This window comes from Anguilla anguilla, chromosome 5 (assembly GCF_013347855.1).
Source record: "Anguilla anguilla isolate fAngAng1 chromosome 5, fAngAng1.pri, whole genome shotgun sequence".
In the NCBI taxonomy this organism is placed as follows: Eukaryota; Metazoa; Chordata; class Actinopteri; order Anguilliformes; family Anguillidae; genus Anguilla; species Anguilla anguilla.
Genome location: NC_049205.1, coordinates 2,675,388 through 2,702,655, shown reverse-complemented (window position 1 = coordinate 2,702,655; position 27,268 = coordinate 2,675,388). Strand labels below are relative to the sequence as shown.

At 43.9% G+C, this 27,268-nt stretch overlaps 1 protein-coding gene across 11 annotated transcripts in view; it reads left to right on the top strand.

The window, feature by feature from the left end:
* The window catches only part of adgrl3.1 (adhesion G protein-coupled receptor L3.1), a 223,943-nt gene that overhangs the window by 106,414 nt on the left and 90,261 nt on the right, over window positions 1–27,268 (top strand). For 8 of the 11 annotated variants that reach the window (XM_035417525.1, XM_035417526.1, XM_035417530.1 and 5 more), the window contains 2 exons: window positions 10,032–10,046; window positions 12,530–13,330. In XM_035417525.1, the coding sequence (XP_035273416.1) occupies window positions 10,032–10,046; window positions 12,530–13,330 (816 nt within the window). The remainder of the gene's footprint in view (window positions 1–10,031; window positions 10,047–12,529; window positions 13,331–27,268) is intronic. The other 3 variants (XM_035417534.1, XM_035417533.1, XM_035417527.1) reach the window with 1 other exon arrangement.

The following is a 27,268-nucleotide window of genomic DNA, read 5'->3' as shown; positions in this document are numbered from 1 at the left end:
CCTGCTGATGCTTTGTGTTGTGGAATAAATTGATTTGTGGAATAAATAGTTCCTATGGTCTCGTTAGACCTGAAACTATGGGGAATTTGAAAAGCTATTTAATTACGCTGGGATGTAATTGACATTTACACAGCGGCTCCTGATTACTGGCAAAAAGGGAACAGCTGGTTTATGTAATTAATTTGTAATAAACATAATAAATAAAAATAGAAATAATGAAAGATTATGTGTTTTCAGCCCGGAACTGACAGGTTATAGATTTGTGAATGCCAAATGGATCCTTATCTCCAGATTGACATGACAAATAATAATAAAAAAAGACATTAAAATATTTATTCCACAGGCAATGGCATAATGCAGTGTATCAACCTGTAAGAGAACCAGAGGATGCCTTCAAAACTACCCCAAAAACACTGTCCCCTAGCTATTCAAATCCATGCATATTTAGAGACATCAGCCAAAGCGACAAGTTCTCGAACCCTTTTCTGTGAACTGAGCTGCGGTGGGGAACATTTTAAACACGCGCCAGCCAGTATCTCAAATGTCTGGGCTTTAACATTCACATTTACATTTACATTTCCGGCGTTTAGCTCAAATGCTCTTATCGGTTTCCGCTTTTAACTCGCGATCCGTTCGCCCGGCGGCTTTAATATTCGAGTGAAATAATCCGGGGCTAAGTGCCTCGCTTAAGGACACAATGGTAAGCACCCTACCTGAGAAGAGGAGGCACAGCCTTTGGGGGTTACGGGTTCAAGTTTCCGACTCCCTGCCTATTATCCCGCGCTTCTGACCGCATTATAAAAAAGCGAGGTGTCGACGGCTCACGGGATATATCGTCTAAAATAAAAAGCAGCCGGTTCGAGACGGGGGCCGGTTATTATACCGCCGCGGCGGCAATAAAGGAAGGCTCTTAATTGCGGGTCCTTGAAGACCTGCTTCTGGCACACAGGTTATCAGGCTCCAAAGCAATGAGAAGCCCAGCTGTCTATCAAGATGGCTCCCCCCCGCCCCCCTCCCCCCCCGCCCCCCTTGTTGAATCCCTCTGACACAGATTGCCTGTGAAGAAGGACTTCATCAGTATTCTGGTCAAAGACATGTTCTTTATCGGCTTCAGAACGATATATATATATATATATTTTTTTTTTTTATGGAGCTTCATTATGTTTAGGGCTGGGCTTGCACTTCTGATTGAGTCAAGGCTATGTCGGATTAGTAAAAACGTGAAGCAGAGGTGCAACATCGGGTTCGCATCGGAATATAAAATAAAACGAGTCGTGGAGTCAGCTGTATGAACCCTTGCACTTCATAAAAAAATTAAAAAATAAAATTAAAAAATGAGATTGAAGTCCTTACTTAAATATTTTGCTAGTGAAGGATGGAGGGGGGGGGGGGCACACAATGATATTTCATGTCTATATGCATGGTTTAATAGCTTTCCTCACAGAAATCATGTATATAGCTATTTTTAAGTGCCCCCCCCACCCACCCTTCCATTTATGTTGAGATACGTGGTGCAGTCTGTAGTGTGGCTGTAGTCTCTTGACCGGTCCGTACGGACAGGGCTTTGGGATTTCAGGAATGGTAATTTCCTTAGCTGTGGTCCCTCCTCTGTCTGTTTCCCTCCCTTGCTGTCTTCCTGTCTGAATACAGCTACAGACACAAAGAGGTGGGCAGTCCCATTGCGCAGCACTTACAATGGGCTCGTCGCTGACATTGATGGAACGCAGCTTTTCTTTGGACACAATTTAAAGCTATTTCACAAAATGGCGGCCGTGTGGGCCTTGTGGTTGTCATTGTGATATATCACTAGTGGCGGAGGTGTTGGACTTAATTTTTTATTTATTTTTTTATAGCCCTTATCCTCTCCCTAATTTAAAGTGTCCGGCTGTGCAAGAGAGTGAGATCTTCATGAACCTACCAACGGGTTGAGGCTCACACAATGACTGAGTGTCATTGGCTCACGCATTTGAACCAATAAATGATTTTCTGTAGGGAGCACAGCTTTCATATTGCGTTTATACAAGTCACTGATTGACAGCACATACTGTATTAGCTCCACCCACTGCAGGGTTTGGGTAGTGACACTCCACCAGCACAATATGTCACTTTAACCGAGTATCTTTGCTTTACCCCCATCAATGTCGTGTCATTGCTTTATGTCATTTAAGAAAAGGGCCACCTCCATCTTGGTAGAGAAAGCTGAGTAATTGGTTTAGTCACAAACCTCGGTCCTCTTTCCAAGTTTGATAACAATCGCAAAAAAACACGTTTGAGTCATGAGTGGAGAATGAAACTGTGGGACGAGGGACTGGCATCAAGATGCGTGTCCTGACGCTCCACTCAGAGTGAGCTGACATCCAGCAGCGCCTCGCTATATTTATGATGACGCACCAAGATTTTGTCATACTTCTATAAAAATGTGGTCACTGTAGCATACAAGGTGACCTACTATTAAAATGTAGGGGATTGAAATAATTGGCAGAAATGACAAAAGTAATTTGGAATTGGGTTTATTCCTGCCTGCCTCTCGCCCAATGCATGCTGGGATAGGCTCCAGCACCTCCTGAGACCTTGACCAGGATAAGTGGGTATAGATATCGGATGGATGGATGGACTATAATAATTGCTATAAAAGAAGAATTGCTATTAGACGTCTCGGGCTAATGATAATCAACTCTGATTTCTCCATGTGCTAATACCGGGGATCTCAACGGGCTCCTGTGCTTTTGTAATAAGTTCTGTAGCACTGTGTGTATTTTGTGTAGGTTTTTCCTTGGAGCTTAACCCCGATGCCTTTGGGAAGCTGGGCTCATCCACGGCCTTAATTAATCAGGGTCTCACCTAATGTGAAGGACGGCAGAGTTTTCCACTGACTCGCATCGGAAAACAGGCCAGAACCGGGCGGTCCTTCTGAGTTCTGACCTCCGTTTGTTTACCGGATGAATTTTTCATTACGACCTTTATCTCAAGTCCGCCTCTCTCCGAATCCCCCCGCATGCACCTAATTTAAAAAAAAATAGAAATAAATACATAAATTTTTGACCGCGGTTGTTGTCATGGAAAATCGTTCCGTCCTTGATGTGAGCAATTCGTGTGGATGCAGTGCATAATTGAAATGTGTTTTCTGGGTTTCTGTTTCTGTTCTGAGTGGTCATTGTTTTCTGGAGTGAGTGCGGTTTGTCTGTGTTTTGGAGAGGACGGGCACGGAGTCAGCTGTAAGCGAGCCAGCTCTGTGGAATATGCACGGAACAGACTCCCCGCGCAAACCTCCCTGTATCACTGCAGGATGCTGTTAGAGGGCAAAAGAGACAATTTAGACCTGTCCAAATATCTTGACCACTGATGAAATACACCCTCACTTGTACCCCATTTACTACTCAATGGCTGTTTTGATAAATAAACACGTTATATATAAAAAAAGAGCTTGGTACTTTTTCCCTGGATATTGCCTTTGCTAGTAGGTTATTAGAAAAAAAATTATATATTACATGTTACATCTAATGAACATGAATGCATACCTGCTGCTGGCAGTTTCATTTTCTCATAAACATGCTCTTAATATGTTGTGCATATTAAGAAAAATTATTGCATGTGTTGGTATTGGTGTATCAGCACATCGTATTGATTGCTGCACTGTATTTACAACAGTGTTCAATATCCTGTCCCCTACTCATTGGCCAAAACGGAGTGGTGGAAATGGCGGTGGGGTGTATGTTCTGTATAGCACGTGTCTGGCGGTATCTTAAGCTCAGCAGAGTGCGACGGGTGAGGGTGATGAGGATGAGAGCCCTTCATCGTTCACACTTTGCCGCTCCTCACGGCGTTGTAGGTGTCAAGGCGCCGAGGGTGGCGTCGCTGGAATGGACGTGCTGCAACAGAAGGCGGATTTCAGCGCGAAACATCTGCACCCCCGCCCTCCCCCTCCCCTCCCCTCCCCTCCCCCCCTCCCACCCAAACTTTACTTTATGCACACGTAGTGTGACGCCATAGTGTGGCTCCACAGTTCAAAATCAGGAGGTTGCAGGTTCACACCCAGTCAGGGGCACAGCTGTTACGCCCTGGAGCGAGGCACTTAACCTGAATGATTTAATAATTTAGCCACCTCTAAAAATGGAAAATATCTCAAACGGAAGCTTTACAAGCCTCTCTGGACAAGGCAGTGTGCCACTGCAAAGTAATACGGAACTGGTAGAGATGTTAAATTATGGATTTGTAAATTACTTCTTCGACCACATTTATGATAACAGATAAAGTTATTATTTATGATATGTCTTGGTATATTTTGACCAAGCACTGTAGTGATGAAAACACGCAGAACACGGGCTGTAGATGCTCCACATGGCGGAGTGCGCTGGTCAGTTGATGGATCAACTAACCTCCCCCTTAAGGTAGACCTTAAGCATAAACCACAAACCTGTTAGGTATGACTTTATGATTGTTTCTTGTCTGTGGCATACGGGTTGGTTGTCCTTGGACATTCAGATGTTTCACTGCTGCCAGAAACAGAAGCTGGGTTTTGTGCATGTTGAACATTTAGACATTACCTGTGTTGTCCTAACATCTAATGGAACATGTATTGCATTGCATATTTGATGATGCATTGCATCAAAAGTACATCTAAGAAACTAACCTTTCCATTTGCATGTTAAGAAAATATGCAGAACGTATGTCACTGTATTATTCTGCTCATTGTGTAGGAGAAGTATTTGGTAATAGTCCACAAGCCATTTCAGTTTTATTTCAACTGTCAAGGACTACACTGAAGGACTGACCGTGTTTGAAAAAAAGATTAGTTGGATTGATCTGTGACATAACCCATAAACAGTTTTTCAAGTTAAACAATTAAAGAGCAACATTTTATTTCACTTTTACTTTAACTGAATTTGTTGTAGAGTCTTAGGCAAGAAACCTGACATGCATAGAGTTGTGATTTTTCTGGATAACCACCTACCGAGCTTATTTCAGAGAATGAGGGGAAAGCTGCCAAGAAATGTGCATTGTAATACAGGACGACATGGAATATAGCTGAGAATCCCCTGGATCCAAACAGATTAGTTTTTTTTGATTGAAGATCTTTTTTTTTTTTGTATGGTGCCTCTGCCAGTTCATCATCTTTGGTCCCGGCCTGACTCGAGCACTTATATTAGGAACGATGGGATTTCATCGGGACAAAGCCACTGCTTGCTTGTGACCGTCTCCTGCCGAGGTTAGCTGGGACCATATCGCAGGACACGATGTTGAACATTGTCTGTGAGCTAATTTGAGATGCATCACGGCACAGGAAAGGCTTTGCCAGCGAAAACGTTTTTATAGCATGAACGAATCTCTAATTACAGGGGAAGGGCATGATTATAGAAGTGTGTTATGAATTATAACGTCCGCGGTGACTTGGGGCGTGTGAAAATGATTTTCTTAAACGCTGTACTGGGAAGTATCATTTATCAGGTTCCCCTTTTTTTTTGCACTCAGCTTCCTAATGTGAAATATTTGGGCACTTTTAAGTGCTAAGGCCATCAGACTAAATTGGTGATACAACACTCTGGGGTTGCATCATGTGGCTATTCGCGCTAGTCATGGTCCTTGATTGCTTCGTTTACAATAAGGAGCTCTCGAGACTCGTTTGCCAGTTTGATGCGGCATTCCTAAGATGTGTCCAAGCTTATTTGAAAATTGCCGAAGAAGACTCTCTCTCTCGTCTTTTTATTCTGGAAAAGTCGCGGAGCAATTAGCGAATGCAATTAGGCGCACAACACTTTCTCCAGCGCTCCAAATTCCAGCGGCAGTTTCGCTCAGAATGTGTTTTTGTTTGACTTGGCTTTCTGACATTCCCATGTGATTGGCTGGCCTCGGTCCAGCCGTCGTCTGCACCTGTCACGAGAGATCTTCCCCCAATCACCATCAAGCTGCAGGTTTTTGGCTGCTGTTGCTGTTGTGGTTGCTGTTAATGTACCCAAGGCAGAGACTGCAGTGGTGACCCCCCCCCCCCCCTTCCCCAACCCACCCCCACCAACCCTATATCCTCAGGCACACGCATTCGAGCCCTCTAATTTGAGTAATTATGTAATTAATTAAGGATGGGAAATCTATTCGCAATTTCCTCTGTGCAGATTTGAATAAAATGGGCTTCGTTCAGCCGTGATTAGAGGCTGCTCTATCCAGCTGTAGTGACATCATTCCGATTACTTCACAGATGTGATGAAGCAAGTTATGAGAATTATTAAACCACCCCCCCACCCCCACCCCACACCCCCCCACCCAGCCAAGAACAACTGTTCTTCATAGGGAGCCATTCTTGATGTTCACCTCACATGACCATGTTAATACAGTACACCGTGCTATGCTGAGGGCATAGTTGCTGTCATTGAAATTTGTGTGATAATATCATAGAATTAGTTGATGAACATCTGTTGAATGATTGAAAAATCTTTTTGGGGGGAGGGGGGGTGATGGGGGGCGGGGTTAAATATTAAAATATTAAGCTGTTCGATGAAAATACAGGATGCAGCTTAGTTTTTGTGTAGTTTTTGAACAGCAGTGCAATTCAGTGTTCTAATAGCATATCTGTCCTTGAAAACCTGCGATGTTGCTGAACGAGGTGGACTGCATGTCATGCTTCTATGACTACAGGGGACCCTGTTATTACACGTTATTGTTTACATTTATACCGCCGGTTTCTCCGTCCGGTTTGACTTACGGTGCTTTCGTAAGACGGCGAACGGCGCCATCCGTCTCGCGGGAGTGCAGGTTCACGCACAGCGAGGCTCGTAAAAGGCCGTGTTTCACAGCCGATAAAGCAGCCCGTGCGTCTGCTCAGCCACGGCATCCATCCTGAGAGGCCCCGAGAGCCTGAGCCACAGGCCGGGGGACAGGTGTGGGACAGGTGTGGGACAGGTGCAAGCAGAAGTAAACCCGTTAAGACGTGACAAGATGAGAAGACGTAGCTTTGTTGAAGCCACGCTGCCGTGCACTTTTTTTATTGAATTTTTCTCTCTCCTCCGTGCATGTGTTTATGAAAAAGGGTGAATGTGTATTCTTGTCATGTTTCTAATGACTGCCTGGACAATTCAGAAGTGACCTTGGTCTTAACCATAGACAGCTGATTTTATCTGGAGAAAGACTTTGGGCTTGGGATGAAGTGCATGCTCATTGCTGTTGTGAGCTAGAATATCATATATTTTCATTTAGTCTCTCTGTATTTATTTATTATTATTTTTGGGTGGCACGGTGGCGCAGTGGTTAACACTGTTGCCTTGCAAGAAGGAGGTTCGAGTCCTGGCTGTCCTGGATCCTCTCTGCATGGAGTTTGCATGTTCTCCCCGTGTTTGCGTGGGTTTCCCGCAGGTCAATCCGGGGGGGTCTCCAGATGAAAATTGGCCTCCCTGGCTAACTCTGGCACATTTACCGACATATTATTAATTTGCATTGTCCCTGTCAAATGAACTATTTGAAAAAAAATATCCCTTTTATTGGTTTTTTAATGTAAATATACTGATTGAAGTGATGCCACCTGCTGTTTGGGTGAAGACGTACCACGCGTGCCTGTCCTTCCATGCCCTGTGTGTTTTCAGGGCCCGTGTGTAAAATTGCCAGCACTTATCATGCAATTAGAGCACGTTTGGAGCGCTCGCCAAAAGTCAAATTTAGAACCGTCGAGAGGAGAGAGAGACTTCAACCGACGTCTCTCCGAACGGTTGTTAATCTCTGTGTGCCATCATGGAAGCCTTTTGCAATGAATAGCTTCAACCACCCCCCCCTCACCCTCCCCCCCCCCCCCAAGAAAAAGGAGAGAAAAAAACAAGATGTGTGCGACTGCAATATTAACTCTGAGAGAGATGATCGAGTTTTGCCATCTGATCCTCGTGTTTTTTTTTTTTTTTTTATGTGAACATGTTCTCAGCGCATTTTTACTCATTTAAAACATCACACCTTTTCTGCACTTTCTCAAGAGGACGTTCATTTATTTATTTATTTGTTTGTTTGTTTGTTTGTTTATGGTGAGGCCAAAGGTATCTCTTAATTCTAAGCACTGGTATGCTCTGGCCCGTCTGGTTCTCAGGTTACTGGAGTGTGACCAGGCCAGCTTTGGCACGATGACCAAATTCATCAGTTGGCACAGGAGACATTTTGCAGGGCCATGCGAAGCTCATTCCCATCTGTCTCTGGTTTGTGTAATGAGAGGTTACAAGTTCACCAAAACGGCCAGAACTCCATATTTATCCACACGCATGTGAAAAAAATCATATTCAGGCAGGCAGACCAGATGTCTGATATATTTTGCCTGTTGTAAATGTTGCTGGGAAGTTCGTCTGATGCCTATATATTCACTGAAATATTCAAAATATTCCCATACAACACAGGATGTTGCACACCAGTTAACTGATTTATTGTATTTGCAGTGTTTTCATTATGCCTTGTACAAACTAAAGGGCGTTTGTTTGACATTTTGATGTCTGTTTCCATTTCTTGTTTTTTTCCCCCATACTCTTACTTCCCAAGACAATCTATTAACTCTCATTTTCCTAGAATGATAAAAATTTTACAATGTGTTTTTGTCTCATTTGCTGTTCATGAGCACCCTTTAAGTGCGTATGCTGGGAATTCATATCATAAATCAATAATTTTTTTATTACTGAACATTATACTATTTACTACTTGCACTTCTCTTCCTCCTACCTCCCTCTCTCCGCTCCCTGTCTCTCCATTTCAATCTGTTCTCTCACTCTTGTTCTCTCTCTGTCTATCAGAATCTCAAACGTTCTCTGGTACGGCTCGTGTTATGGGTAAGCACATATGTATTTGGGGATGACAGATGGCTTAACGTTTTTAGCCAGGGAACAACAGAACAACAGGCCTCAGCACAGGCAGTCCGTGCGCGTTTCCTGGGCTTGCTGTTTGAATGGCCGGCATATGAGTGTGTCCTGAGGGTGACCGATTTCTAAAAACAAATCTTGGGAATAACCAGCGCTCCTTTTTCGAGATGACGGGACTTTTGTTCCACTTTGCAGTACAACCTTCTCTCCCCCCCTGTGGACGACGCCTGTGCAGCAGAGCTGTCGGTTTCCATTAGCTCTGGAAGAAACTGTTTTATTTATTTATAATACAACTTGCTCAGTGCCTTTCCTCTAGAAAACCGTTCCTTTCGGAAGCCGCTCTCTTGGAAAGCCGCTCCTCTGCAAAGCCGCTCCTCTAGAAAGCCGCTCTGTCAGAAAGCCACTGCTCTAGAAAGCCGCTCTGTCAGAAAGCCACTGCTCTAGAAAGCCGCTCCTCTAGAAGGCTGCTCTGTCGGAAAGCCACTGCTCTAGAAAGCCGCTCCTCTAGAAGGCTGCTCTGTCGGAAAGCCACTCCTCTAGAAAGTCACTCCTCTAGAAAACCGGACCGGTCCACCGATCCACCTCCCCTCCTGCTGTCACAACCTACAGCATAGCCTAAAATGTGATTTCTGTGATGAAGTTATTGTGATGATTTAAAAAAAGAAGTATTTCTTTTCTTTTCAACCTGTGTGGTAGAGCCGAAGGATGAATTGTGTATAAAACAACTATTCCGTTTTCGTGCGCAATTCCACAGTAATCAGTGTTCATGCTGGGATTCTGTACTGTTGCTGGAATTCTGTTTTTTAAATTTGAAATTCTGTGCTGCAGATGATTTAACCCTGTAACTGCCAGTTCCACAGCTTGGTTGAGCTGCCCGTGGGAGTTTTACCTTTCGGATTGTAATTACGATGGTCTCAAATTATGTCTTTTTTTTCTTCACCATTCTCCTCAGCAAGATATGACGAACTGTGCATTTCCTTTCAGGAGCGCTTCTTCTTATTCTATTGTTTTATTATCACTTCCTCCAAAAGGTCATGCAGTTTCCTCATGTGATGGAATTATCACTTGACCCTTTTTCCCCATCAGGCTCTGTTAAAAAAATAATGAAAATGATGTCATGTTGGCATGGAAACGGCCATGAGTGACTCTTGACGAGTTGTTGCATCATTAATAAACTCCCCTTTTTTTCTCCTTCTTTTCTCTCCTCAATGCTTATCGTAGAAGTGGAACAAAAAGGTAATTCAATAAGTTAATCCAATAAATGGACCCACCACCCACTCCTCTTTTATCCACGCCTGTGTAAATACATGCTTTATCTGATAAAATATGGAATTCATTACCCGCTCTGTCACACCACACCATGCTAATCACCCGCTTACCTTCTTTTTTTTGCTGCTGAGTTTGCGGTATTGCACACGTTAATGGCCCAGTTGCTTCTCTGCGATTGTGAGGGTGACTCTCCTTTCACGTGAGAACGTCCCCAGCTTCCGCCGAGAAACCACCGTAAGACGATACTGAGGAGGTGCCCGTCTGCTCAGAGGCAAATTCTAAAGAACGTTGACCTTTGACCTTCAGCGGCCCTTTAATAAATTCAGAACTAATAAGCTAAGTGCATGACGTGAAATGATATGTGAGAAAAAAAGAGAAAAAAACTGAAAGCGTTGTGTTTAAGTGCATTTTTTAAATCTCAAAAATGCTGTAGGGCTCTCCGGTACAGTACAGGACAGAGATTGAAATGGTACCAGATTATGTAATAGTGGTTAAACCCTGCCTGAAGCACTCTGGTGCCTCTCCATGAGCCATTCAGATGCCTCGCAGTCTGCGGGCGTCTTTGATATCGGTGCAGGTCGAGTAAGGTTTGAGGTCTTGGACAGCCCTCCTTGTGAGGTGCCGTTATTGTAAATGCGGATAATAATCTCGAGGATGCTTGTAACCTTGAGGCTATTCCTGTGGGAGAGACAGGGCAGCGGCCGCACGGCGTCCGTTTATATCACGAGCAGCCTCCTGCCGTGAGCCACAGCTCCACCCGCCTGTCCACTCCCACATTCACGACTCAATCACATTGCCGTTTATGCTGTGTTTAAAAAAAAAAAAAAAAACGTTTATGACACACTTGGCTGCTTGAATAATAACGTCTATTTTTTTTCCACACGGATGTATAAAATAGTGCACTCAGCAGCAAAAAATTTCCCGGTCGCTACGGGCAACCATGTTCCGTCAGCCCGGGCAAACGGTCGCCTGTAAATTCAGGGCGGAATTCTCCGGCTCCGTTTCCATGGCACTGGCGGTTCCTGGTAACGGCCCTCTCCATCCCTTCCCCTTTGATCCAAATCCAGACGCATCCCATAATTGCCTGTTAGCTCATCGCATCACGTTTTTAAAAGCCTCGCAGTTTGACCCGGTTTAACAGTGCGGGGGGGGGGGGGGGGGGGGGGGGGGGGGGGGGGCTGTGATGGATTTGTGAGGTCACAGGTTGAGTTTCCTGCTGCATCGCCGAGCAAAGATTTGCACACTTAAGATAACCTTCCCTAGACAAGGCCGTTTTTTCCACGCAAATCATTAATAAGTATCACCGACTCGCCATACATACTGACTTGTTACACGCAGTAGTGTGGATGGCATGCTTAATAAAAAGATTTTTTTTTTTTAACTTATATTTTGAATACCTGCCTGTACTGCAGGCAAGTCACCTTCTCCCCTTCCCTCAGATATGCATTAGGACCCTCCGTATATTTATTGAAGTTCCCGGAATCATAAATCACAGGGAGCTCGGGAGGCAATTTCATTCCTCATTACGTTTCTGTATCAAATCGGACAGCCGGAGATGTGCTCTGTCTGCGGATACACGTATGCATTGTCCATTCCTCTGGCTCCCCAGACTAATAAAAGAACGCTGGTCTCCTTCATCCTCCTCTCCTTCATCTTCCTCATCCACGCATCGCATCCGAGCATCTCATGCGCACAACGCCTTCCTTCATCTCTCAAAAGCAACGCTGGGACCTTCACTGGCGTCCAGGCATCCCATTTTCCGAAGGCACTGGCATTCGCTAAATATAGCTGATATTTACTGTGTGTACTTATGATCCACTTAAGTTCCAGGAAAATGTACTATGCAAGATAATGGATGCTATGACTATTTCACTATGCAAATACTGAAAGTAATTTCGCAATTTCCTTGTCTTTGTGTCATTTCTTAAATGACAGTAGATGTAAGATAAATATTTTCGTTCGAGAGGTTTATGATACAAAGTTATTCAGCTGAATTGAAAAACGTAATGTCCCCTTGCTTTGAAGCCAACATTTCTTAGGTAATTAAATAAAGTCCTGGTTTATTTTTTTAATGTTAATTATGTGTCTACTTTTGATCAATAGTGGATATCTCTCAAGACAGAGAAAATCCCATCCCAAAAAAAAAAAAAAAAATAGCAAATTCAATCATGGGAATGGAAAAAAATAATAATTGAGGGATTGTTCCTGCAACACAAATGACATGTCTGTCAGCATAATTTACAGTTATTGGCACAATGCAATTAGAATCATAACCCGCTGCTTATTATCTGAATTCATATGCGGCACATTAATCACCAAATGGATGAAAGACGGGGCGGGTCCATAAAATGTCAGCAGTGGCGTCAGTGTGTATGACAGTTATGGTTGACCTTTAACCCCTGCGATGACACTCCTTTTTTAAAAATTGTTATTATCGCTGTGTCCTGTAGTCTTCCTGTGTCCGGGGCTCCTGCGGGGGGTGTACCAGAGCGAGCACCTCTTCGAATCAGACCACCAGTCGGGAGCCTGGTGCAAGGACCCGCTCCAGTCGTCCGACAAGATCTACTACATGCCCTGGACGCCGTACCGGACCGACACGCTCACCGAGTACTCCTCCAAGGAGGACTTCATCGCGGGCCGGCCCACCACCACCTACAAGCTGCCGCACCGCGTGGACGGGACGGGCTTCGTGGTCTACGACGGCGCCCTGTTCTTCAACAAGGAGCGCACGCGCAACATCGTCAAGTTCGACCTGCGCACGCGCATCAAGAGCGGCGAGGCCATCATCGCCAGCGCCAACTACCACGACACCTCGCCCTACCGCTGGGGCGGCAAGTCCGACATCGACCTGGCGGTGGACGAGAACGGCCTGTGGGTCATCTACGCCACCGAGCAGAACAACGGGCGCGTGGTGGTCAGCCAGCTCAACCCCTACACGCTCCGCATCGAGGGCACCTGGGACACGGCCTACGACAAGCGCTCCGCCTCCAACGCCTTCATGATCTGCGGCGTGCTCTACGTGGTCAAGACCGTCTACGAGGACGACGACAACGAGGCCACCGGCAACAAGATCGACTACGTCTACAACACCGACCAGAGCAAGGACGGCTACGTGGACATCCCCTTCCCCAACTCCTACCAGTACATCGCCGCCGTGGATTACAACCCGCGGGACAACCTGCTGTACGTCTGGAACAACTACCACGTGGTCAAGTACTCGCTGGATTTCGGCGCCATGGACAACAGACTCGGTGAGTCCTCTGATTGGCCAGCGGCGGCTCGTCGTGTCGTCGTTGTTGTGTTGACGTGCTTTGCGCTCTCAGTCACAGCTTGAAGGACACGGAGCTGTGGTGTCACGTGAATAGTTCACCTTGGGAGTATGGCAGGGTAATATCCGGTGCATTCAACCTGAGTCTTTCCCTGGTTTTTTATGTTTCATCAGATAGTGCCTATTCTACGCATAATGCTATCCTTCATTTACTATCCCCTCTAAACAACATACGATGCTGGTTAAAAAAAAGCCAGCAAAACTGCTAATTAGGATATTTTTGAAGTCTCACAAGTAAGTAGGTCAGCGGTGAGACGTGAGTGAGAGAGCACGGATGGAGCAGGTTCAGACGGGGAGGAACGATGTAGATTAGCGAATTGAAAACCCTTGAAGATGGGAACTGAGATGAATATTTATGCATATTAATTTCCGAGACCTGCGTTATTTGGTGGAGATTCTGATTTAGAGATTGTCAGGCAGAGAAATTATGCAGAGTTGTGGAATACTGGCTAAAGAGTTGAATTAAATACCATGTCATTACCGCATTGTTTCCAATATTGTAGTATAGTGGCGTATGAATTATGATTTAATTGCAAGCGTGATAGGTTTGAAGTACTGTACATATCTAACTATTCAATTACAGCTGTAATTATTAGGAGAGAATACACTCTATATATATTCAGTAGGCGATATATGCATCATTTGTAATTGAAGAAGGATTATGGATAAAAAAGAGGTATTTTTCCTATATTTCCTTTATTAGAATGTTGACAATTTTACTGTTATTCAAGTATAACTGGATTAATAGAGTATGTGTACTATGTATTTTCTAGGCATAATCACCAGACTGTGTAGAATATTATGATTCACAATGTCGTTTTTTAATGCCAACTAAAAGGTCAGTTAGTCTTACTGTGCGTCAGCATTTCGTCTGTGTTTGTCTTCTGTTGTTGATATATCTCAGCCATAGCTCACATTTTTTTTTTGTTTTTTACTTGCCAAGTCAGAACGCTGTGAAAGAAACTTCTTTTTTCTTCTTCTTCTTCTTCTTTCTGTTGGAGTTCCCGAAGTTCCGGGAGGTTTTTTAGAAGCCAGAGGCCTCAGCCAAGAAAACAACAAACGTTTTTTTTTTTTTTTGCGCCAAGCTTCCGGTTGTGCTTCGTGCGCCCGGCGTTTCTCGTCTATCGACCGCGATAATTAACGGAGGTCTCGTGTAAAGGGATCTCATCATTCATGTAGGTGTGATAGGAATTTAATCCAGCCTGCCAAGGATGAATGGGAAAAACTCCCAAGAGTACCCCCAGCTATTCGCCCGAACGTAATTGCTTCTTGGTGCCTTTTAGGAGCGAACACCGTCTGGTCCGTTCTATATTAAATGACGGTCTATCAAGCCATGCTTTTACACGCGTCCAGGACTCGCGCTACAAGAAATTATCCAAAGGGTATCAAGGAAACTTTGTTTTATCCGATTACCCCTGGTGTAATGGACTTCTCTACCGTCTCCCAGGAGATGGGGAGAAGTCTCCGGATCAATTGGTATTCGGTGTGCTGACCTCCAAAGTGCTATTAAGGATAGACTGCTGACAAGGGAAAGATAAATAAATAAAATCAATGCCACGGCACTAGCCACTGTCTATAGAATCACATCGTGAATTAATTGGTGAAATTCCTGCACTATCCCCTGAATTCCTATGAAGGTAGCCAAAATTTGCATTACAGAAGGCAGGTATTGGATTTATGTATTTATTTTACTTTTAAAAAGAATTATTCCTTGCTTAAAGGTGCACAGGGTTTGTCTTGCTGAAGCCATGACACACTGGTGACTATGAGCCGCCGTCCGTACCGCAGACTGAGGTTTGGTCATTCGCGAGCTTTACATTTGGGAACGGGTGTAAGCCCGTCGGCCAATCGGGACGGTGACTCGTAACGAAGACGACCGGGAGCCATGCCAACAGCGCACGCGGTTCACCGATTGGTCCGGGCCGTGCCGTCTCTCGACCCTGGCTGCTCAGACGTGGATTCATATTTTATGTGGAGTCACATGCTGTACAGGAGGCCAGATGTTACCACCTTTCCCCCCGCACCCTCGCTCGTTCCCCTTAGGTCACCTTTACCTGAGATACCCCTGCAGTGGAGCATGCTGAACATGCAGCGGGCCTGGGGAACTTCCTGGTTCTCGCAGACGTGTCTAACGTCCACAGCACGCTTTGTTTTGATGCGTAAAGCAACGCACGCACTGCTGTTCGCACCTGTCCACGTGTCATCTTCCCGCGTCAGCGGGCTCGGATCTAGCTCCGCAGGCCTGCTCCCCGTTTACTGCTTACACCATGTGACCAAAAGTATCTGAACACCCCTCTGTCTGGAGCTGTTTTTTGTGGTTTTGGGCTAGGCCCCTTTGTCACTGCGAAATCTTAATGCTACAGCATACAATCACATTCTAGACGTTTCCGTGCTTCCTGAACAGTTTTGGGAAGGCCCGTTGTTGTTTCACCATGACAATGACCCCGGGTACACAGCGAGGTCCATATTGAAATAGTTTTGTCGAGGACGGTGAGGGAGAACTTGACTGGCCTGCACCGAGCCCTGACCTCAACCCCATCCAACACCTTTGGGATCAATTGGAAAAAGCCAGCTGTGAGCCAGGTCTTATCGACCTGACTGAAAAAAAAAAAAAAAAAACAAGAAAAAAAATCTTGCGGTTTGCCATTCAGACCCTCTGGCTGCAACATTTGTAGCATTTAGCGTCTCACTGCGTTGTGTAAATAGATAATATTCAATGAAACAATAGTTAGGAGTCAAAAGCTTTTTCACGGAAACTAGTGCAACTATTAACAACATTTCCACGGAGATGCCTCTCTCTAGTCTTTCGTAAACGTAGGCAAATTGGTATTTAATTTTTTTTTAAGGAGAGATAGAATCGCATAACGCGTCCTTAATTGATTTCTGCATAGCATAAAACTGAGCATAAAACCGAACTGCAGAAATAAAATTAATTTCACTAATATATTTTTTCCCCAAAAAAAGCTGCAAATATTCCAACCGACTAACAGTAAAATAGTGTGGAAAAATTCAATTCGGCCTCATTTAGAAGCTCAGAAGAAAAGGTTCTAAAAGGCTCCTCTGTGGAGACACCCTGTCTAGCTCAAGGGTTCTTTGTTGGGCAAATTGACTCAATCTGGGAGCTTTTACGCTTTTAACACCCACCATAGAGGGTTCCATAAAGGACTAAAACGGGTTCCCCGATGGAGACAAACCAGAGAACCCATTTTCTGGGGGCGCATCAATGCAACAGCTCTGGAGAAGCCGGAGAAAAACCTAAAATTAAAAGGTGCTCATAGTCGGCGTTCAAAGTTTTCCCTTTTAGTTTTCCTGCAAGGGGCAAACCGAAACATGGAGGGGGTCAGATTCAGCTCCCGGTATAATTACGGTCCGATTCGTTTCGCGTTTTACTCAAACATTCGCACGACATGTCTTCATATTAACCACAGTTGCCCGTCGACTGGCCCCAAACCTACCCTTAGCCCTGATTCTAAATCTGCTCCCAAACCCCAAGAATGACCTCAGCCCAAAACCCCGGCCCTCTCGAGGTAGTTTCACAAGTCTCTGGTCTCGCAGCTGTTGTACGGTGCTTAGCGTGAAGTGTAGCGGTGCGGCGGTGGAGAGAGCGGCCGTGTAATTAGAGGATCGTACGCTAGGTTCGATTTCGAGGCGAGGCCCTGACATTTTACTCTTGGGCAATTTACTCTGACCTGGACTACTGCAGTATGTACACAGTTGTATAAACAAGTTTCTGAAATGTAAGCTTGCCTGCCCTGTCAAAGGGTGCCTTGCAATATAACAAAGATAATAATAATAATACTGAAAATAAATGCACAGTATTTATTTTAAAAGTTTTTTTTAACTTATATGAGCTTATAGGATGTTATATGTATTACCACAATCAGGTATATGCATAGTTTCTAATTTCTAATTTCATTTTATGAAATATTTTACTCTGTAATAATTAAAACATAATTCAAGTCACCCCTAAGGTGCACTGAACATAATGCATATATTTCCTTAACATATTTAACAGTGCACTTTAGCCTTTGCTAAAAGAGAAATTAAAAGATACATTTTCCACTGCGCCAGAACCTTTTGTTAGTGTTGCTGGGAAAAAAACTTAACTTGCCTTTTCTAAGCTATCCTCTGACTTCATGCCTCTACTTTTCAAATTAATGGAGGTCACCTTTGAACTCCGATTGTCAAACTTCATTTCCTCACGGAGTCAAGCATGCAACCTCCATTTTCTTTTCTCCCTGCAAGTCGGTGATTGCAGGAGAAAGAGAGAGAGGGAGAGACGGTGACAAATGGCCAAGGCAAGGAAGGGACCGATCTGTGCGATTAAGCGAAAGACTGACAGAGGACTGCTTGAGTCCAGACAGAACGCCGCTGATTGCCTCTGATTAGCAGACAGTCCTCGGGCTTTTAAAGCTTCCCTGCTTCTGTACCATAAAAAGGGGTCCAAATGCAACCGCTCCCCCCAAAGGTACAGTGATTGAATGTATGGCGCAATCTCTCACATTTTGAGCAGAAAGTTGTTGTTTTTTTGTTTCTACTCTCTCTCCTCCATTTTGAACGAGTGAATCATGTTGGTTATCAAATCAAGCCCGGAGAATTGGGGCCGAAGCATCGCTTAATTATGGTGCGTCAGTGAGTTCTGCTGAACTGGAAATAATTAATCTGACATTTTTGTAAAGGCAAAAGGAGCCGTTTGGGTCAACCTGCGGAGATGAACCTACGAGGACCGTGCCACGAGGGGAATTGGTCTGTACATGCCAGAGTCGTGCTCTTTAAAAACGGATTTTTCCCTCACTGCGTAACGTTCTGCATGTGGCATGCAGTCCTGGAAATGGCGGTTGGGGGATATGGCGGTTTTTATGTTTTATTTTATTTTTATTTAACCTTTATTTAATCAGGTTAGTCTCAATGAGATTAGAAATCTCTTTTTCAAGAGAGACCTGGTCAAGAAAGCAGCAGTCGATTACAGACACAACAAAATTTCAACATTTAACAGGTTGGGGGAAATGGCGGTTGGAGGAAATGGCGGTTGGGAGAAATGGCGATTTGAGGAAATGGCAGTTGGGGGAAATAGCGGTTGGGAGAAATGGCGGTTGGGGGAAATGGCGATTTGAGGAAATGGAAGTTGGGGGAAATGGCGTTTGGGAGAAATGGCACTGGCAGTTGGGGGAAATGACGGTTGGGAGAAATGGCGGTCTGGTGGAATTTCTGATTCAGCCAGCTTTGCCATGAGTGAAGGGAAGCCAGCGTGGCACCGTACGCTTGTGTGTTTTATTTTTACGGATGTAAAGGAGACAACGCAAAGCTTTCCAGTCCCCTCACAGGCTCTCATCACATCTGCGGCTGACACACGTTTGCAGCTAAAATACATCATTTACACTAATGAGGTTTTTTTTTTTGCTATTTTATATTCCTTTTCTGTGGCAAAGAGTGTGTTAAAACAAGAACGTAAAAATTACTACTAAATCACTATGCACTAGGCTAGTTATTGTAAGTACAGTGCAGCTTCACAAGAACATAATACATAATAGATATCTTACGCATTTAAATATAATGCATGCATAATACTGTGTGTTATTTTGTTCATTGCTTCGGATGGCGGCCTCTCAAAAAAATGATATAAATGTAAAATCTAAATGTGCATAATACATAGACAATGCCTGTAATTTTAGTGACACAGTTCTACAGTAGTATTGGTAGTACATTTATTCAGTTCTTTTTACATTCCAGTGAAATAAGCCATTTAGCTAGATTAGGAAAAAAACTCAACTTTTGAGTTTTAAATAGGCCTATATGTGACTCATAGAATTGCATGAAAATGTGTTCTGTTTCAGGTCCATTATGTTTAATTTATTTGGCTCAACCTAATTATTAAAATGCAAGCCAGGTGAATGATGATAGTGGCATCTCAGGAAAGATGGCATTTCAAAAAAGTATTTTTGGCACTGGGGTCCCGACAACCGTAACCACGCACAGAAGAGGGCCTGTATGGGTGACGGTGTGATGTTGTTGGAGAACGCCCGCTCTTGTTGATATCGCTGTCGTAGTGCCACATGTCACCTTCTGCCCCAGGGGGGAGGGGGGGGGGTGGAATCTACACCAGTGTTCGGCTCGGGGGGGGGATCCACACCATTGTTTGGCTCGAGCGGTCTGGAGCGCCAAGCCGTCGACCTCCATGATGAAGCTGGACCGACAGCTCCATGTAGCAGAGTGACCGCGCCTCTGTCAACATGACTGGAGATTTGCTTAATTGAGGAAGATGTGCCCTCTGCCGAATTCATTAGGACGCCCCGGCCTTCTGCGTGAGGGCAAGTGGCTCCGGCTGCCAATTAGGAGCTTGATTCAGTCTGCGTGCCGCAGCAGTGATGGCTATATTTCTCGATTATAAACAAATGTGCGCCTTGCATGTGTAGGGAGATCCTCTCTCTACGTTTGCTCAAATCACACAAAGAAAAACGGTTTAACTTTTCTTTTTAATATATAGTGTATGCAGCACACAGTCACTTTCCATCTGACCCCGTTCTACTTTGGAAAAATGTAGCAAAGTCACGCACAGCACTGTGATTCATCCACGCCTGTGAGAATACGAACCTGCCAGACGCTTGCAGTTAAAAATGTTTTTTTCTGTAGTCCTGCGTTGAAATAATGATTGTGCGAGGAAATGAAGGTACAATTACACTTATAATTCTTCAAATCAAAATGTATACTCAAATGTCAGCCTGAAGGTATGTGAGCTAGCCTGGCAATTTTTTTTTAACGAACATGATTCTGGACAAGTTGTCAGTTTCTGCATGCGCTTGACAAACCGTGTTTAAGGTTTTCCAATCTCTCCGAATTAGTCCGCGAACGCCGCGAACTATCGCTCGCGTTCCCTTCGTTACGTTAGACTGAGTCTGACAGTCAGCCTAAACAAGCCGTCCCCGCGCCCGTAGTTGCCGGAGACAGCGTTCCTTCTGCCGTTTCTTGGGTTACCCGCGTCGAAACGCCGCTTTCAAACCAGAACAGAACACCACCTTTGAGGTCGTCTCGAGAGCTCTGGATATACACCGCCGCATTGTAAACAGTCCGTCCGGGCTCCGTGGGAAGTTTCCATTACCGTTTCGGAGAGGAGCGCTGCTCTGACTTGGTGCCCGTGTCTCTGCAGCCAGCGCGCTGTGGCTGTCATCGCAGGCATCGCCTCCGGTCGCGCGCAGTCGTCGAGTCCCGTTTGAACGAGCGCAGCTAACGCAGCTGCGGCCCCTGCGTTCGCCTGCGTGATCGGAGTATGCGCACGTGGCGACCCGGAGACCAAACCGCGATTGTATCACCGACATCTATCTGTGTGTAAAGCTTTTGCCTCTTCTTTTATATTTCTTTGTGCAATATTTTAAAGTCTTATTATTATTATTATTATTATTATTATTATGTCAAATGAATCAGGATTTAACAGTCCTGATGCTGAATTTTTCTTCTTCTTTTAGTTCGTTACTTTACTATTAACATTTTTTTAACCAAACACTTTCAGCAAAAATAAATTCTGAGTATCCTGGCAGTGAGGTTTCTCTCATAGTAAATTGCCAGTTAAAGCTTTAATGCTTTTCAAGACCCACATTTTATTTCTTTTGTATTCAAATGACTTGGTGTTTAAAATGAGATTTAAAGCTAATTTGTTAGCAGGTAGTGATAACTTATTCAGTGTGAACATTTAAAGCAAACAAAGAAACTGTGATCTGAATCAGACCTGTTACGCTGTATATAGATTCATTTGAGCTACCTGTGTTCAGATTCGGTCTGCTGTTCACCTGGGTGGAGGTAGCTCAGGGGCTAGCTAGCTGCTTTCCACGCAGGGCTACTGCAGCACTACTGGCGAGCTTAAAGGGTCAACTCCTCTCCTTAAAGAAATCTGACAACCACTGTCTAAGTGCCAGATAAGATTTTTATTTGAGAAAAAAACATTAAATAAATTAATAAATAAAGTGCTCGGTTTGGTTTTGTCATCAGAATATACCAGCCGCACCCGGTGGCCTGTCGAGCCAAAATGTCCGCCATCAGCACCAGTCTGGATCCCGGCTGGGAGCCTCTACTTCGCTCTGAAACTCTGCCCTGCTGGATGTCACTGTTTAAGGCCTGACCTCCTAAAGCTTTTTGCCCCCCCCCCCCTCCCCCCCAGCCCTCGATTCCCCCCCCCCCCCCCCCCCCCTCGCACTACCACCACCCCTCTGCCCCCCTGACCCAGGTGCTGTAGCGGGAGGCCAGAAACGATGCAGCTGGACATGTGGGGAGGTGGAGGGGGGGTCGTGGGGGGCGAGGGGGGGGGGCGGGGGGGTTGTGGTCAGCAGATGCTCATGCATGACTTTGTTTGCACAAAACCACAGTTTTTTTTTTTTTTTTTTTTGGCCGCCTCACCCGATGATTTGTGGCCCCCCTACGCTGCCCCACCTGGTGCTGGGCTATGAAATGACTAATTAATCGCCAAACCGCGCGTGAGCTCCTTCCTTTATCAGTTCATTATGTCTGAGGCAGGGTCTGGCAGTGGGAGGGAGAAACCGACAAGTTAACAGGCCATTGGATGCTTCCTTTTTATTTAGTATCTTTATTTTGTTAAATAAATACAATTGTTGTATTATTTTTTTCTACACAGCGCACGAGTAGCTTTTGTCTGGTCGAAGAAACATTTATTCTTCAGTGTAATTCATATCCTGTTAGCACACGGTCCAAGCCAGTTCAGTCCTGTGGTAAATGTTAGGTGGGGTTTAGCAGCATGCAAACTAGCCAAATGCTATTTGAATTACAAGCACGCTGTTGATTGCATGTGGTATTTTCCTTTCCCTACTGCATTACTGTGGATATATAATAAAGACGTTCCCTTATGGTGAGGATTATAGATGATATCGCATGCAGTGCTTGTGTTCATTACATTGCATTAGGATAATAATTTCAGCATGTAGTCAGAACATAATTCTGAATTATTTATTATAAATAATAAACAGACCATAACATTATTAGTTATAAAGTTTATTTTATGAATTCCCCATACTATATAATTGTCCATAATGCTTTGATGGTTGGAGATCATGTTTTTCTTTTCTTTTTCATTCTTTTTTTCTTCCATAACTTGAATACGACGTGAACGATGTCTGCACTGCTCTTTGATGTAGATTTGTCTTATGCTCATTTCTTTCTCCAGAAATGAATGGAAAAAGTAGCCTAAAGAATCCTTTTTTTTTTAAATAATGAGGTTCACCTAAAATGGAGTGAAGCCTTATGTAATTTTGTTGCAACACTCTGGGGAAGAAGACATTGTAATTACCCGGGCATATCCTTTGAAAAGGCTTTAATCATTTGCTTTTTTATGATGTGCAGACAATATCATATGGAAGAAGTTCCGGTATGGTATGTGCAGAAAAGACAGTAAACATTTTTTTGTTAGCTTTTATTATTTGGTGTTTAACAGTGATATATGCTGTGTGTTGACCTACTTTTGTGCGACAGAGAAAAAGCATTTTTTGTCGGAACATCAATGCCCCTTGCAAAAAGGTCACTGCAACTGATTTTGCATAGCTAGAAAAATAATTGCATTGAAATGATGAATAGTATATGTTTCTATTTTAATCTCAACTGCATAGTACATGTGCATTATTGTGTCGTCCCTGTGCCATAGAAACATGTATTGTAAGTAGCCCTATGTTGCCACACTCTTAATCCCAAACAAAATGGAGGTATATATTGACTGCAAGAAAAGAGAGAAGACCAGCAGCTCTGAAGACTGAACCATTGAAATTAGGACATCCATCTCCTTATAGCACACAAGCCTGTTTGGCTGAACAGGAGCCAGAAACTCCAAATTCTTTTTTTTCGCAGCCAATGAATTCCCCTTTCTCTTATCCAATTCCTTCATATTTTCAACCTTTTACAGAGGGAACAAAAAAAATATCTACCTTTTTCCTTTTCGGAATATTTACAACTCTGATAGAAATAGAGATGATTCACCTTGCGATCAAAGAATTCTGTAAAAAAAAGAAAAGAAAAAAAAAAGAAAAAGGGTTTGGATTCAGTCCGCCCACAGGGATGTAATTTCGCCAGCTGTGGCTAAGATGTGAAATATTGTGAAAGAAAGGGGGGGAAGAGCAATGCTCTGCCTCCTCAGATGCATTATTCAAATTGAAGGACTCAACCAAAATGTCAGTGGGCTGACTCCAGGCCTTAGTCTCTCGTACACAAAAGCGCTGCCCCAGAAGGCTGTGGGGGTGGGGGGGGGGTGGGGGGGGGTATGAATCAGCTGAACATCCCTCATACTATACATCTCCTGCTGAAATGCTTTAGCTATTTCTCCTTTTTCTTTTTCTTCTTCTTCTTTAGTATTATTATTGTTATGATGATGATGATGATTATTATTGCTGATAAACTATTATAGCAGAATATCTCATCTATAAGTTATATAAGTGCTCTTCAGGATAGTTGTGCCATACCTTCCATTGTGGTATTTGCTGACCAGTGAAATCCTGAAAATATAATCCTGCTACTTCTTTTTTTCTGCTCTGAATGCTGCATTAATTTGTAATATTGACATTTCAAGTATGTAATGACTTGAGGTTAAGAATGCAATGATCCAAAGTATTTTTAAAAATATGCCATCCTTCTCATTGCTTAGTACAATATTAGTGGCAGACCCATAATTCTTAGCTTCATTTAATGACAGTGACATAGAACGGAGTTTTTGGTCTGTGTAATTCAGTGACCTGACTTGAATTATATTTATGTTGGGATACACATGTGTGCATTGTGCAGATCATTTCCCTCGTTCATTCACATACACGGAACAGATTTGTTTAACGAGAAGTTGTGGCTTAGAGTAGGGGTAGTAGTTTAAGGAAGGACAAGAACCATATTTAGGAGCTCCCTATCGGAAATCCCAGGAGTTATTACAAAGTTATTAGGGCCAGTTAATGTAAAGTAGATCTGAGCTCTAAATAGAACGTTATGGGTTTCCTCAGATGGGCCGAAATTGGGTTTCGATTTCGCATCCCGACCATCGCCTCGTCGCGTCTCCCAGTTTCGTATAAACGGATTGTGCGCGCGGCGGATATGTGATTTCGGAGTGTGCCGGAACACTGGCTGACCTTCTGTCTCCTCGGCTGCGAATGCAGGCCGTCTGAAGTGTACCCACCGGCGGCGGCGGCGGTGGCGGTGGCGGTGGCGGGGGCGTGGTGTTGGGCTGAAGGGTCCTCGAAAAAAAGTCTCGTCAGAGCGAATGTCAAGTGAGGCTGTAGTGGAGGCTCCGCTTGCTTCCGATTTCCACGGGCAGCCTTGCTTTCCAAAGGCCACGCAGATAACAGCGAAACAGCGCCCGGCTCTGGAAAACGTCAGGCTCGAGTCCCGCGTGCTGATTTGCTGAAGTGTCGTTCGATTTAAAAAAAAACGTTTTATTTATTTATTTATTTTTTTCTAAACAAGCATATGAAATGTTCAAGGGCAGTCATTGTGGCGTACAATTCAGATTTCCGGTTAAGTACTGTGTGGCTTGTATTGTTTTGGCTGTGAGGATCTGACCTTTTGATTGTAAGCTACTGCTGACATTAGAATTCAAGTTTATTGGGACTTGAGAAGGTCCTGGGTTCGAATCCCGGCCTGGGCCTTTCCGCGTGGGTTTCCTCCGGATACTCAGGCTTCCTCCCACAGTCCAAAGACGTGCAGGTTAACAGGCTAATTGGAGACTCTAACTTGCCCCTAGGTATGAGTGTGTGAGTGAATGGTGTGTGTGTGCCCTGCAATAGATTGGCGGCCTGTACAGGGTGTATTCCTGCCTCTCGCCCAATGCACGCTGGGATAGGCTCCAGAACCCCCTGCAACCCTGACCAGGATAAGCTGGCATAGATAATGGATGGATGGATGCCACTTACTGAAGAGAAGCTTAGGCTAGCGCCATAAGTAGAAAAAAGAAACTGTAAACAAAGAAAAGAAACTGAAAACGCGTATGAGTTGTGCTGATTAATTCTCTTTAAGGGATCACTTTGGGTTTCGTTGGCGTTGTGGTTGCGTCTCTTCCGTGTTGGGCTCACCCCTGATTGGCTGCATACAGCCCAGGTGTGCGTTGTGTGGTAGCGACACCGGTTCTGTTCTCAGTGCACTAAGTTTGCATTCCTGGAAGAAGTACCGTACAGTAGTTGAGGAACCTGTTTACCGCTCAAATGCAAACACCTAGTTTTCTAGACGTGGAAAAAAAAAATTGAGGCGATAAATCTTAAAGCTGGGGTTTTCTCGTCTGTATATATTTTGTGTGTAAATTGGTGTCGCGTCCTTTAGGGACTTGACGGGTATGCATATTAGCCAGACAGCAGGCTAAAAAAAAAGTCAATTTATTAGAGATGGCTTATTAAAGTGTTCCTCGGTGGAGGGGTTTTAGCTTTCTCAGGGCCTGGGATAATGTTCCCGGGGACAGTGGAATGCCTCTGTCCTCATCGCAGTGGGCTTGATTGGATTACTATTCGCAATATGAGGCAAACGAGGACCCATCGTGTATTATTTATTTATTTTTGGGAATATGAATAAGGAAATATGAGATGAGAGGAATTTACATCATGCTGGGCTCAACTGTGCAGTATTTATTTATACTTATTTTTTGACCCCAAATATTATTATTTATTTTTTTTATTATTTCATGTCAGTGTTTTGTTTTATCCTTAAAGTGATTGTACATACAGATAGATGTTTTTTTTTTGTTTTTTTAAACCCTATGGCCTTATTGGTCATGCTGGATTGGAAAAGGCTCAAGCAAAATGGTAACTATCTTCTTAAACTTTGAAAATTGTCAGCATCCTGTTAATCGTTATGTGGCCAAAAATGGATATGAAAGGACGGCTGATTTTTTTCTTCCTAAAAACCATTTATCGCAAATCACCTGTCATGTATGCAAATGTAAAATATAGAAATGTCATCTAACATTATGCAGTTTTGTTGTCTTAAGAGCTCAACTCTCATTTGATTTGTCATCCATCAACAGATCAATTTGTTCACAGTTCACCTAGACAATTTATTTTCCATCCACAGTAATCACACACACACGCATGCACACAATCACACACACTCACATACACCACACATGCACACACTCATATACACCACACATGCACACACACACGCTCTGGGTAAGAACATCTGATACATACCTAAATGTAATGCCATGTAAATTAGGCAGTGTAACTACTTTCCACAGTAAACACCAAACAGGTACTGTAGGAGTTCTAGTGTATAAACACACAGGGTACTGTATGAGTTCTGCTGTATAAACACACAGGGTACTGTAGGAGTTCTACTATATAAACACACAGGGTACTGTAGGAGTTCTAGTGTATAAACACACAGGGTACTGTATGAGTTCTACTGTATAAACACACAGGGTACTGTAGGAGTTCTACTATATAAACACACAGGGTACTGTAGGAGTTCTAGTGTATAAACACACAGGGTACTGTATGAGTTCTGCTGTATAAACACACAGGGTACTGTAGGAGTTCTACTATATAAACACACAGGGTACTGTAGGAGTTCTAGTGTATAAACACACAGGGTACTGTATGAGTTCTACTGTATAAACACACAGGGTACTGTAGGAGTTCTAGTGTATAAACACACAGGGTACTGTATGAGTTCTACTGTATAAACACACAGGGTACTGTAGGAGTTCTTCTGTATAAACACAGGGTACTGTAGGAGTTCTGCTGTATAAACACAGGGTACTGTATGAGTTCTGCTGTATAAACACAGGGTACTGTAGGAGTTCTTCTGTATAAACACAGGGTACTGTAGGAGTTCTGTATAAACACGTGGTAGTGTAGCAGTTCTAGTGTATAAACACACAGGGTACTGTAGGAGTTCTTCTGTA